Source organism: Sarcophilus harrisii, chromosome 2 (genome assembly GCF_902635505.1).
Source record: "Sarcophilus harrisii chromosome 2, mSarHar1.11, whole genome shotgun sequence".
Classification (NCBI taxonomy): Eukaryota; Metazoa; Chordata; class Mammalia; order Dasyuromorphia; family Dasyuridae; genus Sarcophilus; species Sarcophilus harrisii.
In genome coordinates, this window is record NC_045427.1 from 311,899,049 (window position 1) to 311,916,232 (window position 17,184).

Sequence of the window (17,184 nt, forward strand, 5' to 3'; positions counted from 1 at the left end):
AATCTGCCCTCAAATACTTTACAATCTAAAGTGGGAGTAGAAAGGGAAAGACAATGTGCAAATATATTTTTTAAAAAGTTATATAAAGAATAAGTAGAAAATAATAGATGGAAGGCACTAAAATTAAGAGGTATCAGGGAAGGTCTCCTGTGGAAGGTGGGATTTAATTTAAAAAAAAAAACCAAAAAACAAAGAGAAGTCAATAGGCAGTAGGGAGAGTGTTCCATTCAGGAGGAACAGCTAGAGAAAATCTTCAGAGCTCAGACATAAGAGTGTCATCTTCTTGGAACAGCCACCAGGCGATTGTCACTAAATCAGAGTACATGTTGGAGAACAAATAGTGAATCCTAGAGATAGGAGAGGGGCTATGTTATGAAGGACTTAAAAGACTATCAAATAGAGCATTTTATATTTGATCTTGGAGGCAACCAGGAAGCTACTGAAGTTTAGTGAGTAGGAAAAAGGAGTAACACGATGGAACCTGTGTTTTAGGAAAATCACTTTATTGATTGAATGGAAGATAGAAAGGAACAGGGAGAAACTGAAGGAAGGATAATGTAGGCAATAATTCAGGCACGAAGTAATATGGGCTTATACTAGAACAGTGTCAGAGGAAAGGAGGGAGAATACTCAAGAGATGTTGCAAAGATGAAATCAATGGGCCTTGGCAACAGCTCAGATATGGGGATTAAGAAATAGTGATGAATTCAGGATGATTCTTAAACTGTGAGCCTGAGGGACAAGGAGACTGGTGCTGTCTCCTATTGTAATAAGGAATTTAGAAGGGAGTAGGATTTCAGAGAAAGATAATGAATTCAGTTTTGGACATATAGAGTTCAAAATGTCAACTGAACAGGCAGTTTGAACTCTCTGAAAGGGATCTATGTGAGACTGAAGATCAAAAGAGACTGGGATAGGAAAGGTGGATTTTTGAGAATCATCATCATAGAGATGGACAATTAAATCCATGTGAGATGGACAATTTAAATCCATTAAATCCAATAAGAATATCAGGTGAAGTTGTACAGAGAGAGAAGAGAACTTGGAATAGAACTAGAGATAATATTGAGTCAGGGAACATAATCTGGAGGAAGATTCAGCAAAAGAGACAGAAAAGTGGTCAAAGGTGGGACGAGAACCCAGAGAGTGGTGAATGGAAAACTTAGAGAGAAGAGATTATCAAGGAGGAGAGAGTCATCAAAGGCTGAAGACGTCAAGATAGAGAAAAGGCCAATGGAGATCATTAATAAGTCTGGAGAGAGTAATTGCAGTGGAATAAGGTCAGAAGTCAGATTGTAAGGACATAAGAGAGGAAAAGAGAAAGTGGAGGCACTTTTTATAGATGGCCTTTCTGAGGAGGATAGCTACAAAAAGGCAGAAGAGGGTAGGATTATAGTGATTATGTAAGAATCAAATGAAGGGGTTTTTTTTGGTCTAGACATGGGAAACAGGTATGTTTTTAGATAGGAGGGGATGAGTCAGTGGACAGAGAGATTAAAAAAGGTGATAAAAATGGGAATAGAAGAGGCATTCTATTGGAGAAAATGGGATGGAATGGAGTTACTTGAATGAGGTGATAGTCTTGGTAAGGAATAAAGTCATTCTATCATGTGAGACAGAAAAATGGGGGGAGGGGAAATGGCAGAATGACATATGAGAAAGAAGGAAGAAGAGGGAGTTCAAGTGAGTGGTCTCAATTGTTTCTGTAAAATATGAGCAAAGTTTTCAGCTTAAGAGAGTTGGGAAAGGAAGAACCATGTGAGGTCCGAGGAGAGATGAAAAGATTTGAAGGAGCCCCATGTGTAGGAGCAAAGATGCAAAATGATGGGAGTGATTCAATGCTGAGGCTCAGCTAGGTATAACAGGCAATATAATTGGGGATTAGGGGTAGGGATTTGAGAGAGGACGACAGTGTAGAGTTGAAGTTATACCCATGGTGACTCTTTAGTTCTTCTCCAAGAAGCAGTTAAGGCAAGAAAAAATTCTAAATATGATCACGAGTAGTAAAGAAAAGAGCTAGCTATGGAAGAACCCCAATATTTAATTATTTCTCATTTCTTCTCTGGGGGAAGGAGGACAAGGATCTTTCTCACACTATCAGCTGTGGCATTTTTCAGCAAAGCTGAAGTTGCTCAGCAAAAGACACTGTATTTCAGTAGAGTAGGCCTAGGAATCAGGGTGAGAAATGGTGAGAAATATGATCCCTGTGAGTCAAGAAGAAAGCACTAGCTATGTTAGGAGTTGAGGTATGGAAAGGAACAAGGCCAAATAGCCTAGTTGAGAGATTTGTATAGTAGAGATGCAGTACTTAAGAGGAAGAGGATGAGGTCATCAGAAGAAAGGAAAAAGATATTGAACTCATAGTTCTGAAGGTGTAAGCTGCCCATGGCAATGTGTTACTTACTTTTGTGCCCATCTGTGTGCACATTTTTCCCACTAATACTGTACATAGTTGTGGAACAGTCAATCTGAGCTTTGCAAAGGAACATTTGCTAAGTGTTATAAGGTCATTTCAGTAAATAGCTTTGTTTTGAACTAACTGTGCATACTGACTACTTATTAAAAGCAAGCACAATGCTTGAGGGAATGGATGCTGTTAAGTAAAATTTTATAAGTTCATTCCCACATAACATTTTGAACTGGAGATTGTGACTCCCAAATTCCAAGAATCCCAACCTATAAGTGCAAATTAAGGATGCAGTTTTGGAAGCAAATTCCAATGGCTTATACCAACTTGCGTCAACAGTTCAGGAATATCTACAATTTTGTTTATATCAGCCTCTCCAACCCTAGCTCACCTATAATTCTTCTAAATACCTTAATTTCTTTTCTAATCAAAATAGGTGACAGTAGTATGTCATACATTTGTGCCTTTGTTCATGCTATTCTCCCTACTCTGGAATACCCTCTCCACTCCTTCCTTTAAGTTCTATCCTTCCTTTGAAGTCCAACTTAGTTCCTTCATCATATCATCCCTTTCTACACCAGATCTAGAAGATTACAATATCCTAGAAATTGAAGGTCAGAAGAGACCATGGAGATTATTTCAGCTATCATCTTGTTTTTCTGCTGAATGTCCATCCTTGGCGCTTAACCTGGCACTACAACTCTGGCTTTGGGATCCTGTACTTCTGACTAATAAAGGTTTAACATATATGTACAAATCTCCAGACCTGCCACTTTAAAAAAATCAAATTACTCCTCATTGCCTCAGCTCTAGAGATAATAATTTGAGGAGAGGAAAGGGCCCGTAGAGAGCATTCCAGTTATTTTCCTACTTTTTTATTTATTCTTCCAATCAACCCCCGTTCTCAAGAATAATCAAATCAATATTAGCATTCTTTCCGAATTTATGTATTTTATATTGAAATGTAAGTTCTTTGCATGTTGTATTTATATTTCCATCACTTAGCATAATACATGGTATGCTTAATGTTTTTTTCATTTATTTGTCTTACAAATGTGGAAAACTAAATTGAACGTACCTGAGTTGCTTATAATTATTCGGCTAATTAGCTGCAGCTAGAAGCAGAAGCCAGATCTTTTTACTTCTAGTCCAAAATTTGTTCTGTTTCATTGATTTATGCCTCCTGACTCACATGCTACTTATTCTGCAATATTAATATGGCTCTTGGAAATAATCAGAATCTTATAAATTTGAAAACATTTTATGACTGCCCTTTTTGTTACTACTACTATTATTCTCTGCAGTTGTAATTATTTACTAAAACATGTGGGAGTAGGGGTAAAATGTCTTTGAGATACCTTCCAGTTGACTTAGACTTGCTATTGCATATTATTACATAAAGTTTTGTGATGCAAAATCTTTGATCAAGAATACAACTTCCAAATATAGCCTACCTTGGGAAAGAGTGGATTTTCCTTTCACTAGATGTCTTTAGTCAAAGGCTGAATGATCACTAGCCAGATATATTTTAGTAGGGATTCTTGTTCAAATACTGGGGCTCAATAATCTTTATGCAAATGAGTACCCAAAATACATTTCCAGCCCTAACATTTCCAATGAACCCTAGTCCTGCACTACTATAGTTCATCCTGTTTTTGAAGAGAACTGATAACATCCAGAGATGTTGTCTTAACTAGCAAGAGAATTGGATTTCAGTGAGACAGAGTTGCAGAGTTGTTGGCCTTACACTTTCTCCAAGATTCATCAAAGTCCATGTCTAAATTAGACCAAGCTCTAAGCATTCCATAGAACCTGCTTTTTAATTGCCTTCATGGCCATTTTAACAAATGGTTCTCATCTGCCCATTTTGCTGGGGAACTCTTCAAATGACTGGAGAAGACAATCCCCTAATTCACTAACAGGTTTGAGGCCTATTGGTAACCTGCAATGTGGTTTAGCTTGAATGCCAAATAGTTTATTGGAGTGTGGCTGCTGAGCATTATACAGCTTCTTGGGCGGGGGTCCTCAAACTATGGCCTGTGGGCCAGATGCAGCAACTGAGGACGATTATCCCCCTCACCCAGGGCTATGAAATTTCTTTATTTAAAGGCCCACAAAACAAAGGTTTTGTTTTTACTATAGTCCGGCTCTCCAACAGTCTGAGGGACAGTGAACTGGCCCCCTATTTAAAAAGTTTGAGAACCCCTGTTCTTAGGAGTCACAGGTGAGAGCTGGATAATAAATAATGGACACCAAAAGTAGGTGAGAATCCCTGAAAAGGGCTCCGGCAAGCCCATATACCAGAGGTGCTAACACTCCCACAACCCCCCATATATTACACAAGTCACCTTTCCCTCCCTTTTTCCACACAGTGTATCATACCCTTATCTACAGATGCTCTTAAAAACTTTTTTCTTTTGGATCTCTGAATCCTTCCAAGATATCTTGGGGTTTACTAGCTAGATTTCTTTAAGATACCTTAAACCAAAACCACTCATTTTCTTTGGCCACCAAAAGGTCTTAGGCTAAGCCCCACTTGGTCACTGGACTATGACTGACTCAGATTGAATGTAAACAGCAATCATTTCTGTTTTGATCAGAAACCCTGAAGGTCTTCCCCTTCCAGATTTATTTATTTAAAACTTTTTTGATTGTTTTTATGTTATTTGAAAAAGGAAATTGCCTCACTTGGTACCTAAACTTAATCACTGAATGGGTGTGGCCTCAGTCAAACTGAGACCTGTTGGAGATGTTAGCTTAAAAATGTCCAGGTCCTCGCTGCATCCAGGGCCATCTCCAATCATCCTGACATATCTATCTGGCCACTGGACCCAGGTGGCTCTGGAGGAAAAGTGAGCCAACTGACCTTGCCCAGCCCTTCCTCACTTCAATTCACTTGCATATCATGGCATCATCTCCCTGATGTCATAAGTCTATTTAAGAACAAAGAACAAACAAGAACTACAATGTCCCACAGTCATCTTAAACTTAATATTATTAAAACTGGACTTGTATTTCCTCCCTAAATCCCCATTTTTGTTATGGCACTATTTATGCTTTCCAAGTCACAGAGATTCCCAACTATGAAAATTCTGGCAATCTTTGAACCTTCCCTCTCCCTCAGAACACTTACTTGGGCAGCATACTATCCAGGGATATACACATTGATAATGAGGTTGTTGTAAAGATTGCCAGAAGTAACTCAGTATTTGGGTGGCTCCAAAGTAAAGTGTGGAAGAGGAGAGATTAGACTGACTACCAAATTAAAGGTCCATAGAGCTATTGTGCTGACTTCATTATTTTATGCCTGTGAAACCTGGATATAATCAGTGCCATGCCAGGAAACTGAATTCTTTCCATTTGAACTATTTTAAGAAGATTCTGAAGATCATCTAGCAAGATAAGTGTCAGCACTGAGATCCTTTCTGGAACTAAACTGCCAAGCATTCAAACTCTACTGTAGAGAGTGCAATGCTGATGAGCTACTTGTGTTGTTCAAATGCCAAATTTAAGTTTCCCTAAAAGACTATTTTACAGAGAACTCACACAGGGTAAACAATCACAAGGTGGTCAGAAAAAGCAATAAAAGGACACACCCAAGATTTCTCAAAAACTTTAGAACTAATTGCATGACAAAGGATCGCCCAGCATGATTTAACTTCAGCAGAGAAGATGCTGTGTGCTCTATGAGCAAAGCAGAATTGAATTAGCACAGAAAAAACTCAAGAAGCACAAATTTAGAGAATCCACTCCAAATGTTAACCTGGATTATTTGTGCCCAATATGTGGTAGAACCTTCCTAGCTCATTATTTGGTTTTATCACCACAGTCTGACACACTGTAACTCTAACATAGTGTTGTCATTTTGATCCTCTTCCAGAATAAAGGACAACAATCTGAACTAGTTAGTTCTGGTCCATTCTATCGCCAATTTTTGTCCCCTTATCTTCACTTATACAACCTTGATCCTAGTTTCACTTCTCATCTAGATTATTGTATTATTCTTCCTACCTCCTCTCTGTCCTTTTTTCAACTTTTCTTCCATATTGCTGTCAATATAGTAATAAAGCACAGATATGAGCCTGTCATCCCCTACTAAAAAAATCTTTAATGACTTTTTATAAACATAGAATTCTAGGTGCTATTTACTTGCTCTCAACTGCTGTCTAGGCTTACAGTACACTATTCTTATTACTTCATAGTCTAATCAAACTAGCCTACTTACTGATCCCCATATAACCAAGAGGATTCCCCCTCTCCCTGTTGACAAAGCAATTTCTTCCCATCTCTACCTTATAAAATCCTGGTTTTCTTAAATGCATAACTCAGGAGTCACTACCTACACACAGACCTTTCAGGATGTTTCCAGTAATTAAAACTCTTTTTTGAAATTCCTTTATATTTACTTACTTGGGTATAAGTTGAAACTTGCCTCCCAACACCTGCCTTCAGGAACAATGTAACCTGCAAGCTAGGACTACTTTGTCTCTGTTTACTGATTATTCTTCCAAAATCCATGTCTCTTCCTTACTTTATGTAATTATCTTGTTTTATAATCTAGGATCCCTTCTCTCTTGTTCTTCCACTTCCTATGCCATTTCTTTGCTCAAGAAGTTTTCAAGGCTCACAGTTGCCTTAAGATCAAATACAAAATTCGCATTTAGTGTTTATAGATCTTCCAAACCTGCCTCCAACTTATCTTTCCAAAGTTGATTATACATTATTCCCCTCGTACTAGGGACAATGCATCGATAATATTTGGTCTCTGTAGTTCTATACTTCTATTCATAATGAATGTGAGTATTTTGTTATTCAGGACTTTTAAGATAACAAGTGCTATCCTAATGAATGGATGTTGCTTGCTAGAAATATCTCTTGAGCAAAGACTCTATTATTCTTGCTCTAAACAGCAAACCTCAAAACTATTTCCCTTGATAACAGAAAAAGCTAGTTGGAGACAAAAGAAAACTCCTTAGGGATACTTTCCCTATTTTCTTGTTTATGCAATTTATTGTAATTTCACTATGTGGTCTAATACTTTTGAACTGTGGGAAAGATTTCTCTTTTTTCAAATTTGTGATAAGACTCATTTCAGCCCAAGTAAATTATTTTTTGTAGCATCTAGCCCCTACAAAAGACAGATTTCTATATCCTAAGCAGAGGTAAGGATGAGCCTTTCAATCTTTTTGCTGACTCTTCCATTAAATCAAACACTACATAAGACCTCTAGAAACTAGAAAACAAACGTTTCAAAAGTGTCACAGATGAAGCTTTTTTGTATAATAATGGAAAGCTAATGTGCTACATTTCTAAAAGTAAGCAGATCTAGTAGTCTCACAAACTAAGGCTTATCTTGGGGAGGAGAAAGGTAAAGGTGAGAACCAGGCTAATAGTGTTAATCCTAGGGGTGTCAGTATCTCAACTATCCTTTTTGTGGTATCCTTTTTGTGTGACAGTCTTCAAGTGATCTCTGAGAGTTGACTTGGCTATTGGAGCTAATGAGGCTGTTGCCTGGCCTGGTAGCTTGTGGAAAAACATGCTGGGTTCTCCCATCCAATCTGTAGTAGTATTTTAGGGAGGAAATTTTTGTTAGTTATTTGTGGAGCTGCCACCTCTCCCCAAATCTAATAGCTGATAGATCATAGCCTGCAATGTTCACATCATTAATAGAAGCCCCATTCAAGACATAGAACACAAAGGAATTCTATTTGATTACCAGTCTTTTAGAGGCTACAAAGAATATTTTTTAATAAACCTCATGAGGACTCGAGGTCTATGCTGGTAGCCTATACCTTCTTTGAGTATGGGAGATTATCACAAAATCATTCATCTAGGAGGCAACATCCACAAATGTAATATCACCATGTTCAAGATTCTGAAATCCCCTTTTCCAACTACTTCTCCTTCTGCTCTCCCTTATAAAACACTACTCTTCCTCCACACTGTGACCTCCAATTCCTTGATATTTCAATTCTTCCAGGCCAGCTCTACTGTACCAGCCATTCTCTTCTCTTCTCCCCATCTTGAATCCTTGGTGAACCAACTTAAGTCTATACTGTCTTTTTCTCTTAAACCTATCCTCCCTCTTTTGAATCCCTCTAAATTGGCTATTTAATGAAAGGGATGTAAAGTTGATCCGAATGTGTTGATGCTGGAAACTCTAAATGTGAAAACCACAACTGTTCAAATTTTCTCTAAAAGAGACTTTGTATGTTTTATTCTTTCATGAAAGACTACAAACTTAATTCTCTGTTGTTCTCAGGATGATTAAAAAATGGTAGCAAGAATACTGATAAAGTACTTAACACTTCACAGTACTGTTATAAGGATCAAGTGAAATAATATAATAAGCAAAGATTTTACCTTAAAGCTACACACACACACACACACACACACACACACACACACACACACACCTCTGTTGTGATGAGGATATGATGATACTAGTAAATTTCAGGAATAATTAGAAATAAACTGATCCTATAATTTCTAAACTATCTAAAAAGATAGTTACAAAAACTTAGAGGTTTCATTGCAGTCTTCTCCCAAATCTTCGTTTCATATACTTTGTAAATTTTAAAAATGTCTAGAGAGATTATAAAATTACAAAATATGTTCCCTAGTTAAAAATATATTAGAAAGCATGAATTATTTTTCCATGCTGTAAGAAATATCTAGAGATAACTCAATTTGAGCCTTATCTTGCTGAAAGGAAACCTATAGTACCAAACTTGAATATAATTTTGGATCATTTAACTCAGATCAGAGGATGTTTCATATTGTACCTTATTGGTAAGGAAACAAGTTTTTTTTTTCCAAAATTAGTAAAATTATCCATTACATATGTTCCCTATGGAGAAGGATAACGTCTATACTTAAGAAAATATTAATGTAGTTCCGTATGCAGTTGGGTTTTCAACTAATGAGAAATCATCAAACACTTGAGGGAAATTTAGTTATTTAAATATTTTCAATCGCTCAATATAAGAGAAATTCTGACACATCTGCTTTAAAACTTATATAACTTTTATTAAGGGAAACAGTGAAGTGAATTTATGATTTCCTTAGTACAAAACCAAAGAATGTATTTTCAGACTTATACTGAACGTCAACACCTCTGATCAAGCAATAAATGATTAAAAAAAAAATTAAATGACGGAAATGTTTTTAGCAATAAATTCAAAGACTAACCCTGTTCTTGTAGTACGTGTTTTATGGTATAGTTGTGAACCTATGTAAAAGTGCTTTTACAAAGCTTAAGGTTGTATATGTCAATTATAATGCTGGCAACTGAAGTTATGCTAGCTAATGGTAAGTAAATGAAAAAAGTAATAGTTCATTTTTTATATACTGACTTCACTAGATTCCTAATATTTAATGTGTAAGAGCAAGATAAGAAGCGAACAAGAGACAAAAAAACAATGAGAGAACCAGCAGTCAGGGCGCAATGAAGGAAGCCCAACGATAAGTTATCAAGAAAAATAGCCAGCTCACAATATCAAATGCCATTTAGATGTAAGGAGGGTAAACTTGCATAGAAAAAAAATCTTATTGGTTTGACAATATGTAAGAAACTCTGGAAAGAGGTTTCAATAGAATGTTAGGGATAAAAAATTTAAAAGGTCAGCAAATGAGTGGCTGATGAGGCAGTAGAAATATCAAGTGCATAGTATTATTTCTATAAGTTTGACAAGGAGGAGAATACAATATGAAAACCCAGACATGGAACATTTGTACAGTTGTTTTAGGAGAGTGCAGATCCCAGCATGTTCTTAAGTTCAAAGACTTAGCAGTGATCCAATTCAAGAAAATGTGCCAAGTCATAGAGAAGAAAAGAGGAGATAGGTTTGGGGATAAAGGTGGAGGGATTAGTTTTAACTAAGGCTTCTTCTGAGACTGAAAGGATAAAGACTGTAGTAGCAAGTAGTGGGAGTTAGAGAGATACTCAATCTTCTCAATAAACGAGTTAAAAGTCATATGCTAAGACTTGAGAGAAAGCCATATTAAGGATTTAAAATGATAGAGTAACCAAGTGAAGTGGCTCAGATGGCATAGTGGATAGTGTTCTGGGACTAGACTCTGGAAGACCTGAATTCAAATCCAGTCTCAGACTTAGTCCCTTTGTAAAATGCTTTGCAAACAAACTATATGTCAGCTTAGAAACAGTTGTTGTACAATGTGAATTTTAAAAAGAACAAAACCAAAAAGAATATTCATGCCACAGTGAAGACCAGTTTGATTGAAATTACTTAGCACCAAGCTGGATGAGATCCAGTTAGGTGGGATGGCGTTCTCCCTATTTTACAGAAAAGAAAACTGGACTTCAATGGAATAAGTAATTGAGACCTCACAATCAACAGAGTTCAGGTTTCTTGAAGTCCTAACCACCTGTACCTCACTGCCTAGTACCTGAAGGACTGAAGGTTCAATTACTGCTACAGATAAAATTAATACTTTAAATACAAATAACTATACATTTTTACTACTTGGCAAGTTGACATGATGATACAAGATCATTTAGTCCAGCCCTTATTTACCTTTAAGATCTACTATAAACTTCCACTGAATATAAAAAAGCTCTTTACATCCTGACCCTCTTACCTAGTCTTATCACACTTTCCTCCCCTCCACTCTAACACAGCTGTCTCCATCTCTCATTTGGTCTTTGCACTCACTTAACCTATGCTAGGAATATGCTTCTTTCCTCACCTTTACATCTTAAAATCTCTGGTTTCCTTCAAGACTCAGCTCAAATACCACCTCTCACAGGAGGCATTTTTGTGGTGCCCAGGGCTGCAAGTACCTTTTTATCTAAGGATCCATCTGCTCTATTTATTATAGCACTACATACTCATTCATGATGTGACCCTCATTGTACTATAAGAATCATAAAATGGCAAAATGGCATTTTTGTTTTTGCATGTCTAGCTAAGCTTAGCATACTGCTTTAGTACATAATAAGGAGGCAATTCTATGGGGCAAGTAGGTGGTGACTAGATAGAATTCTGGGCCTGAACTCGAAAAAACCTAAATTCAAATCCAGTCTCAAACACTTGTTTGTATGACCTGAAGCAAGTTATTTAACCTATGCTGCCTGAATTTCCTGCTAGATAAAATGGGAATAATAATAGTAACTACCTCCCAGGGTTATTATGAGAATCAAATAAGACAGTATTTGTAAAGTATATTTTAAAAGTTATATAAATGTTAGCTAGTATTAATGATTTTTTTTTTTTTTACATTTAATAGTCACACATATACAGTGTTTGCCAATAACTAAGTCATTACATACAATACCTCATTTGATCCTCCCTAGGGAGGTTAAGTGACTTGCCCAAGCAAGTCCTAACAGATGATCAGTGTAGTGGCAGAGCCAAGAGTCAGGGACTAGAATCAGAAGATCCCGATTCTTAACCTGATACTCCTTCCAGTATATCATCTTGCCTCTCAATCAAATCCATAGTATAGATTTTTGTAATTTGTTCCACTAGGATTTGACACATGTATTTAGCAAAAATCATTTTGGAGTAAGTCATTTCCAAGGGACTATCTAACACATAAAAATATCTTTCATTAAGGTAAAAGAAAGGTACTTCCACTGCCCCAACCCATACTAATTACAAAAAATGCATACCTGCTCTATTTCCTTTGAATGGGATGTCCGGTTTTCTCCCATGCCTCCAGGTTGATCATTTTCCCATGGTAATTTATTTTTTCCTTTTCCTGCACTTAAAACCCTTCGAGTACAGAAAGTCTGATCAGCAGATGGACTATAAGAGCCATACATTTGCATACTATCCCTTGAATGGTCACCACAATGACAATGTGCACTTTGAGTTCTGTTACCGGCCAGAAGCCAGTCTGTATCTGCTCCATGGGGCAAGTGAGGTGATCTGCCCTGAGCAGAAGATGGCATGAGTATTGCATATTCCACAAATCCCTGTTCTGTTAGCCTTGGAAGAGTTTTCCTAGCTAATCTGGCTTGTACAGCATTCATCACTCCATCTCCATTATCTTGAAGTTCAACAGCATCAACAGCTCTGAAAAGTACACTAGTTTTACCTGAGCCCATCGAAGATGCTAATACAGCAAAGGCCTCAAGAGCAGCTTGGCGTACCCTACGTTTACTATCAACTAGAGCTGGGGCAAGGCCAAAAGCCAATTTAGGCAAGTCAAAATCCTCACTTGGATAGGTCAGCAAAGAGCAAATGCTTATATTCACCACCTCTTCTCTCACTCTGGAATGCTTATGTTTGAGGTGTTCCAGCAATAAACACAGCACCTGTTGAGGTCCTACTTCCTTCATCAGTTTAAGGAAAATTTTCATGTATTCTTGCTTGATCACCAACTTGTTGTCTGCTAGTACTTTGACTGTGGCAGCAATGATTGGTCCCAAGAACTGTTGTACCTGTTCCCCAAGGCGGGTCACCAAAAGGTGCAGTACCTGAAGTGTGCCATGGACCACTTTGAAGTTAGAATCATCTAACAAATTATACAATAAGCTAATGAAACCTACAAGACTAGCATGAGGAGTGGAGACAGGGCTAAACCTTCCCAGCACCTGCTTGAGTTCCTCCACAGCCTGAGTCCGACTCTTATAGTCCTCCTGATCTAACAACCTGAAATGCAGCTCCTGAGGAATAACACCAAACTTGAGGTGGCTGCTGGAAGGTGTAGTCGGGCAGGGGAGAGGATCTTCAGGAAATTCAGAGGATTCAAGTTCCAAATAATGAGGAACTTGAACCCCAAATTGGGAGTCTATACGACGATTGTAGTGCCTCCTCAGAGCAGAGGGGAGGCGAGAGATGTAAGACTGAAACCGGTCTTGGCCTAGGCGCTCTCCTATTTGCTGTAGAGCAGAAAAAGCGATCTCTGCCTCTTCTTCTTCCTCCTGTTCCCCCAGCTTTCGGGCCAGGGACAGCGTGATCTCCGTGAGATCTAAGCCGAACAACAAATCCGGGGGAGTGAGCAAAATAGGGAGCATAAGTGCAGTGGAAGCCCGGAGCCGGGCGTCAGTGCTCTCCAGGCCTCGCTGTATGAGTGCCTGAAGCACCTGCATTGGGCTCCGCTTCAAGCACTGGTGCAGGATCTGCAGCGTATCCTTCCTCAGGGCCGGGTTCTCCTCTCGCAAGGAAACCACCAGCTGCGGCAGAAGAGCCAGGCTGAAGGCCTCTTCCAACTGGCCAGCTTCCCCCTGAGCCCGGAGCACATCCGAGAGAAGTTGCAAGCAAAGTCGCTTCTCCTCCAGGCCCCCCTCCACCAGCACCCGGCCCAGGGCCCGATAAAGCGCTTCCTTCCGTCGCGGAAATCCGAGGCGCCCGCCCCGCCGGGGCAGGGCAGCCTGCAGAGCCTGGAAGGCCTCGGATGGCTCCGGCGCCGTGCGGAGGAGCTGCAGGAGCCGGGTCTCCTCTTCTTCTCCTCCTAGCAAGCTTCCTCCGGTCCTGGACCAGCCACTGGTGACGGCCTCCTCCGTTGGGAGAAAGAGCGCGGTCATGGTTGGGGATAGGGTCGGAGGGGCCGCCGGGCAGGAGCCTTGGTCGCCGGCGGCCCCACGACAGCAATAGCTTTTCTCCTCTCTCATCGTCCGCAGAGGTCGCTTTTCATCAGTCTCTGGGGTGGAAGGGCGGCAGCTGCTCCGGTGCCCACAGGCTCTGGGGGCTAGGAACGGGGCCTGTGGCAGGAGAAGCAGCGGGAGCGCGGACGCCATGGAGGGGCGTCAGGAAGCTGCAGCAGCCGGGAACCATCGCAGCCTCCTAGGGGCCCGGCGGAGCCCTCCCCTCCCTTTTCTTCTCCAGGCTCCCGAGCTGTAAAAGGTGGAAAGCAGCTGCCGAAGCTGGGGTTGGGAGATTCCCTCCTTTTCTTCTTCCTTCTCCCCTTCCTCCTCTTCTTCCTCTTCCTCCTCCTCCTCCTCCTCCTCCTCTTCTGCTGCTGGCGCCACGGCCCTACAGGAGCCGAGCGCTCCCAAGCCGCCCCCGGCTACAGGAGGCAGCCCTTGACAAAATGGCCCCTGCCGCGGGCCCCAGACCCAGCCGCTGGCACCGGGCGTAACCAGGGGTACCACGTGATCAAACCGACCGCTTCCATGGCGACCAGCCAGCACGCGATCTCTTAATCCGGAATGAAATTTCTTAAGGGGAGGAGAGACTCCTGGGATGTGTAGTCTCCAAGACTTATTTAACACCCCACCCCCGCCGAAATCGCCTGAAAGAGGCCTGGAGAAATCAGCTGCTAGGGAAGGGAAAGGGAGATGGATGAAGGCTCGGGCATTGGCGGAAGTGATGCGGCTCAATCTCGGGGTGGCGGGGCTCCGGGCGGAAGTCCCCCGCCCTACTCGTGTGTGTCCGTCGGGGTTTGACTGGAGGCTAGTGAGGCTCCCGCCCCGTTCTCTTATTTCTGGTTCCTTCTGCTTCAGTCTCCGCTGGCTCAATCCCCGGGACTCAGGTATTTTCCGTTAGTTCTACCGAAGCCGTTTTTGCTTTTGCCAATGTCCCGCTCTGAGAGGATCGGTCCCGGGAGTGGAGGGGGGGAGGGGGAGGCAGAGGAGGGAAAACGGGGAGGGGGAGTAGTCTCCGTGCAGGGGCCTTCGGGTGCCGGACTTCGGAGCGGACCCTTCTGGAATTCCTTAGCGGCCGAGCCTGGTCGAAAAGCTCCCTCCTTAGCATCCTTTATGCTGTCGGGTTAAGCAGGTTAGGGTTGTTGTTTTCCCCTCCAGGTTTGGCTCAAGAAAGGAGCTCTCCCTTGATCATATATCTAATCCGTTAATTCTTTTGTAATAAAAATTTAGAAAAAAAGAAAATTATTTCACCCAAAGATACTTTCATTCTCCCTCAACCCACCTGCCACTTTCCCTCCTCCTCCTCCTGCCAACATCAAGTCCTTTTTCACTCCAGCTGTGGAGACCGACCCCCTCCCTCTTTTGCTCCCCTCCCTCCTGGATCTCCATAGTTCCTCTTGGTAGCCAAGAGACAGACTACAGATGTGTTACTTAGCAGATTAAGTTCTTGGCACCATGGTCCTGAGAGAACTCTGCCCTGAGGATTTGAGGAAGGATGGGAGATGCCATTCTTAGATATTTTTCAGGGAGAACTGCACTACAGATTTTATTTATTTTTAAGGAGCGGGAGAAGGCAGTTTTCTCTCTTAGAAATGTAAGTGGTGACAATTAAAGGGACAGAGGTCCTGGGCTGATGAAATTTCCAAATCCACGTAGAATCCCTAGGAATGTGGGAGATGAGTTTCTAAAGGTACAATACCTTTGTACTTTGGAAACAATACATACTCTATTTTAAGATTATCCTTTGGGGAGAATAGCATTTCTGAATTGCTGTTTGAAGTTCAAAATACCTTAATTCAAATAACTGGTTATCCACTGCTTAGTCTAGTAATTGATTCACTTAGGCTACTTGGACAACATAAAATGGTTTGTTTTGTTTCCAGATCAAAATGAATCTAAATGCCTTTTTTAAGAGCACAATCGAATATTACAGTATCATTAAGATGTCTGAAATTCTTGGAACTATTCTTTCTTAATGGTATTCTGGTTAATCATTGAAGGAAGGTGCTTTGCTTTTATCTTAAGAAGGTAGTTTAGTTTTTAAAACATTGACATTTTTGCACGACTTCATAAGTGTAATGGGTATCATTTCTTACCTTATCAGTGAGTGACTAGAGAAATGTACTAGAGAAAGGGAATTTGAAATTGAAAATAATTTGTTAAAAAATTTGACATTTAATATCAGAATAATTTGACTCATAATTGTAACTTGGCATTGAAAACACTTATTTTAAGCATAATTTTTTCAACTTACAAAATTAACATGTGCAAAATCATGAAGGGTATAAGTAGGATCAGGTTCATCAATTTCAAGTGCACAGGACAGTCTCTTATGCATAGTAAATACTTATTAGGAGGTCATTGACCTGAATACCAGAATTTAAAAGTATTTTTAAAAATTTTAAGAATAGTTTTTGGACAAATAAATGGTACATTACAGAGCAAGTATCTAATTCATATGCCCAAGTAATAATGCAAGGAAGAAAACAAAAGATTAAATTGTATTCAGACAATTTTCATAATTTTATTTATTCAAAAAAAATTAGAGATGTTTAGCCGTATACTCATTTTCCCCTATAAACTTTACAGTTAAAAAAAAAAAAAAGCTGCAAACATTCATTTAAAAAAAAAAAAAAAACTTCAGGGAACAAGTAAACATAATTTATTACTGCCTAACCTAAATTCTCACTCTGGTTCCTGTGATTGTACATTCGCAAGTATGAGAGCATATTTTTTCTTAAATCAGTTTGCATTATTTTCTATATACATTATATGCCTCCTATTTGTACTTAGTAATGGTGATCTGGCATTACATTACATTTATCACAATTTGTTTAGCCATTCCTCAATTACTAGACATTTAGATTGTTTTCAGTAGTTTACTGTTATAGATGATATTGTCTGAATCAGATCCAGCTTGTTCATATAAACCCGAAGAGATATTATTTATTAAACCAAGAGAAACATTGCTCAGAGGTCAGTTACTATTATATACATGGCAGAGATAGATCCTTGTATGCAGCTAGAAGGGAGGGGAGTGTATTTGTGTTAAATAGGGAAAGTATTAATCAACAGCAGAAACATTTCAAGGATGTTTTAACATTCTTCCTATGTTTACATTCTAAAAGTCTGCCTCATAAGTGTCTTTGTGGTTTTTTGAAAGTATACTTGCATAGTGCTATCTTAATTAAAGTTCTTTTACTACTCAGAAAAGGAATTGATC

General features: G+C 39.7%; 2 protein-coding genes across 5 annotated transcripts in view; one reads left to right on the forward strand and one right to left on the reverse strand.

Moving 5' to 3' along the window:
• TOGARAM1 (TOG array regulator of axonemal microtubules 1) overlaps nucleotides 1–14,322 on the reverse strand; it is a 90,561-nt gene extending 76,239 nt beyond the window's left edge. For 2 of the 3 annotated variants that reach the window (XM_031952618.1, XM_031952617.1), the window contains exon 1: nucleotides 12,042–14,320. In XM_031952618.1, the coding sequence (XP_031808478.1) occupies nucleotides 12,042–14,114 (2,073 nt within the window). In that variant the 5' untranslated portion in view covers nucleotides 14,115–14,320. Of the gene's footprint in view, nucleotides 1–12,041 lie in introns of all 3 variants that reach the window. The other variant, XR_004232012.1, reaches the window with a different exon arrangement.
• A 374-nt stretch (nucleotides 14,323–14,696) lies between these two features.
• The window catches only part of KLHL28 (kelch like family member 28), a 38,183-nt gene continuing 35,695 nt past the window's right edge, over nucleotides 14,697–17,184 (forward strand). For both annotated transcript variants that reach the window (XM_003756302.4, XM_023502576.2), the window contains exon 1: nucleotides 14,697–14,848. The gene's annotated coding sequence lies outside the window, so the exon portion shown is untranslated. The remainder of the gene's footprint in view (nucleotides 14,849–17,184) is intronic.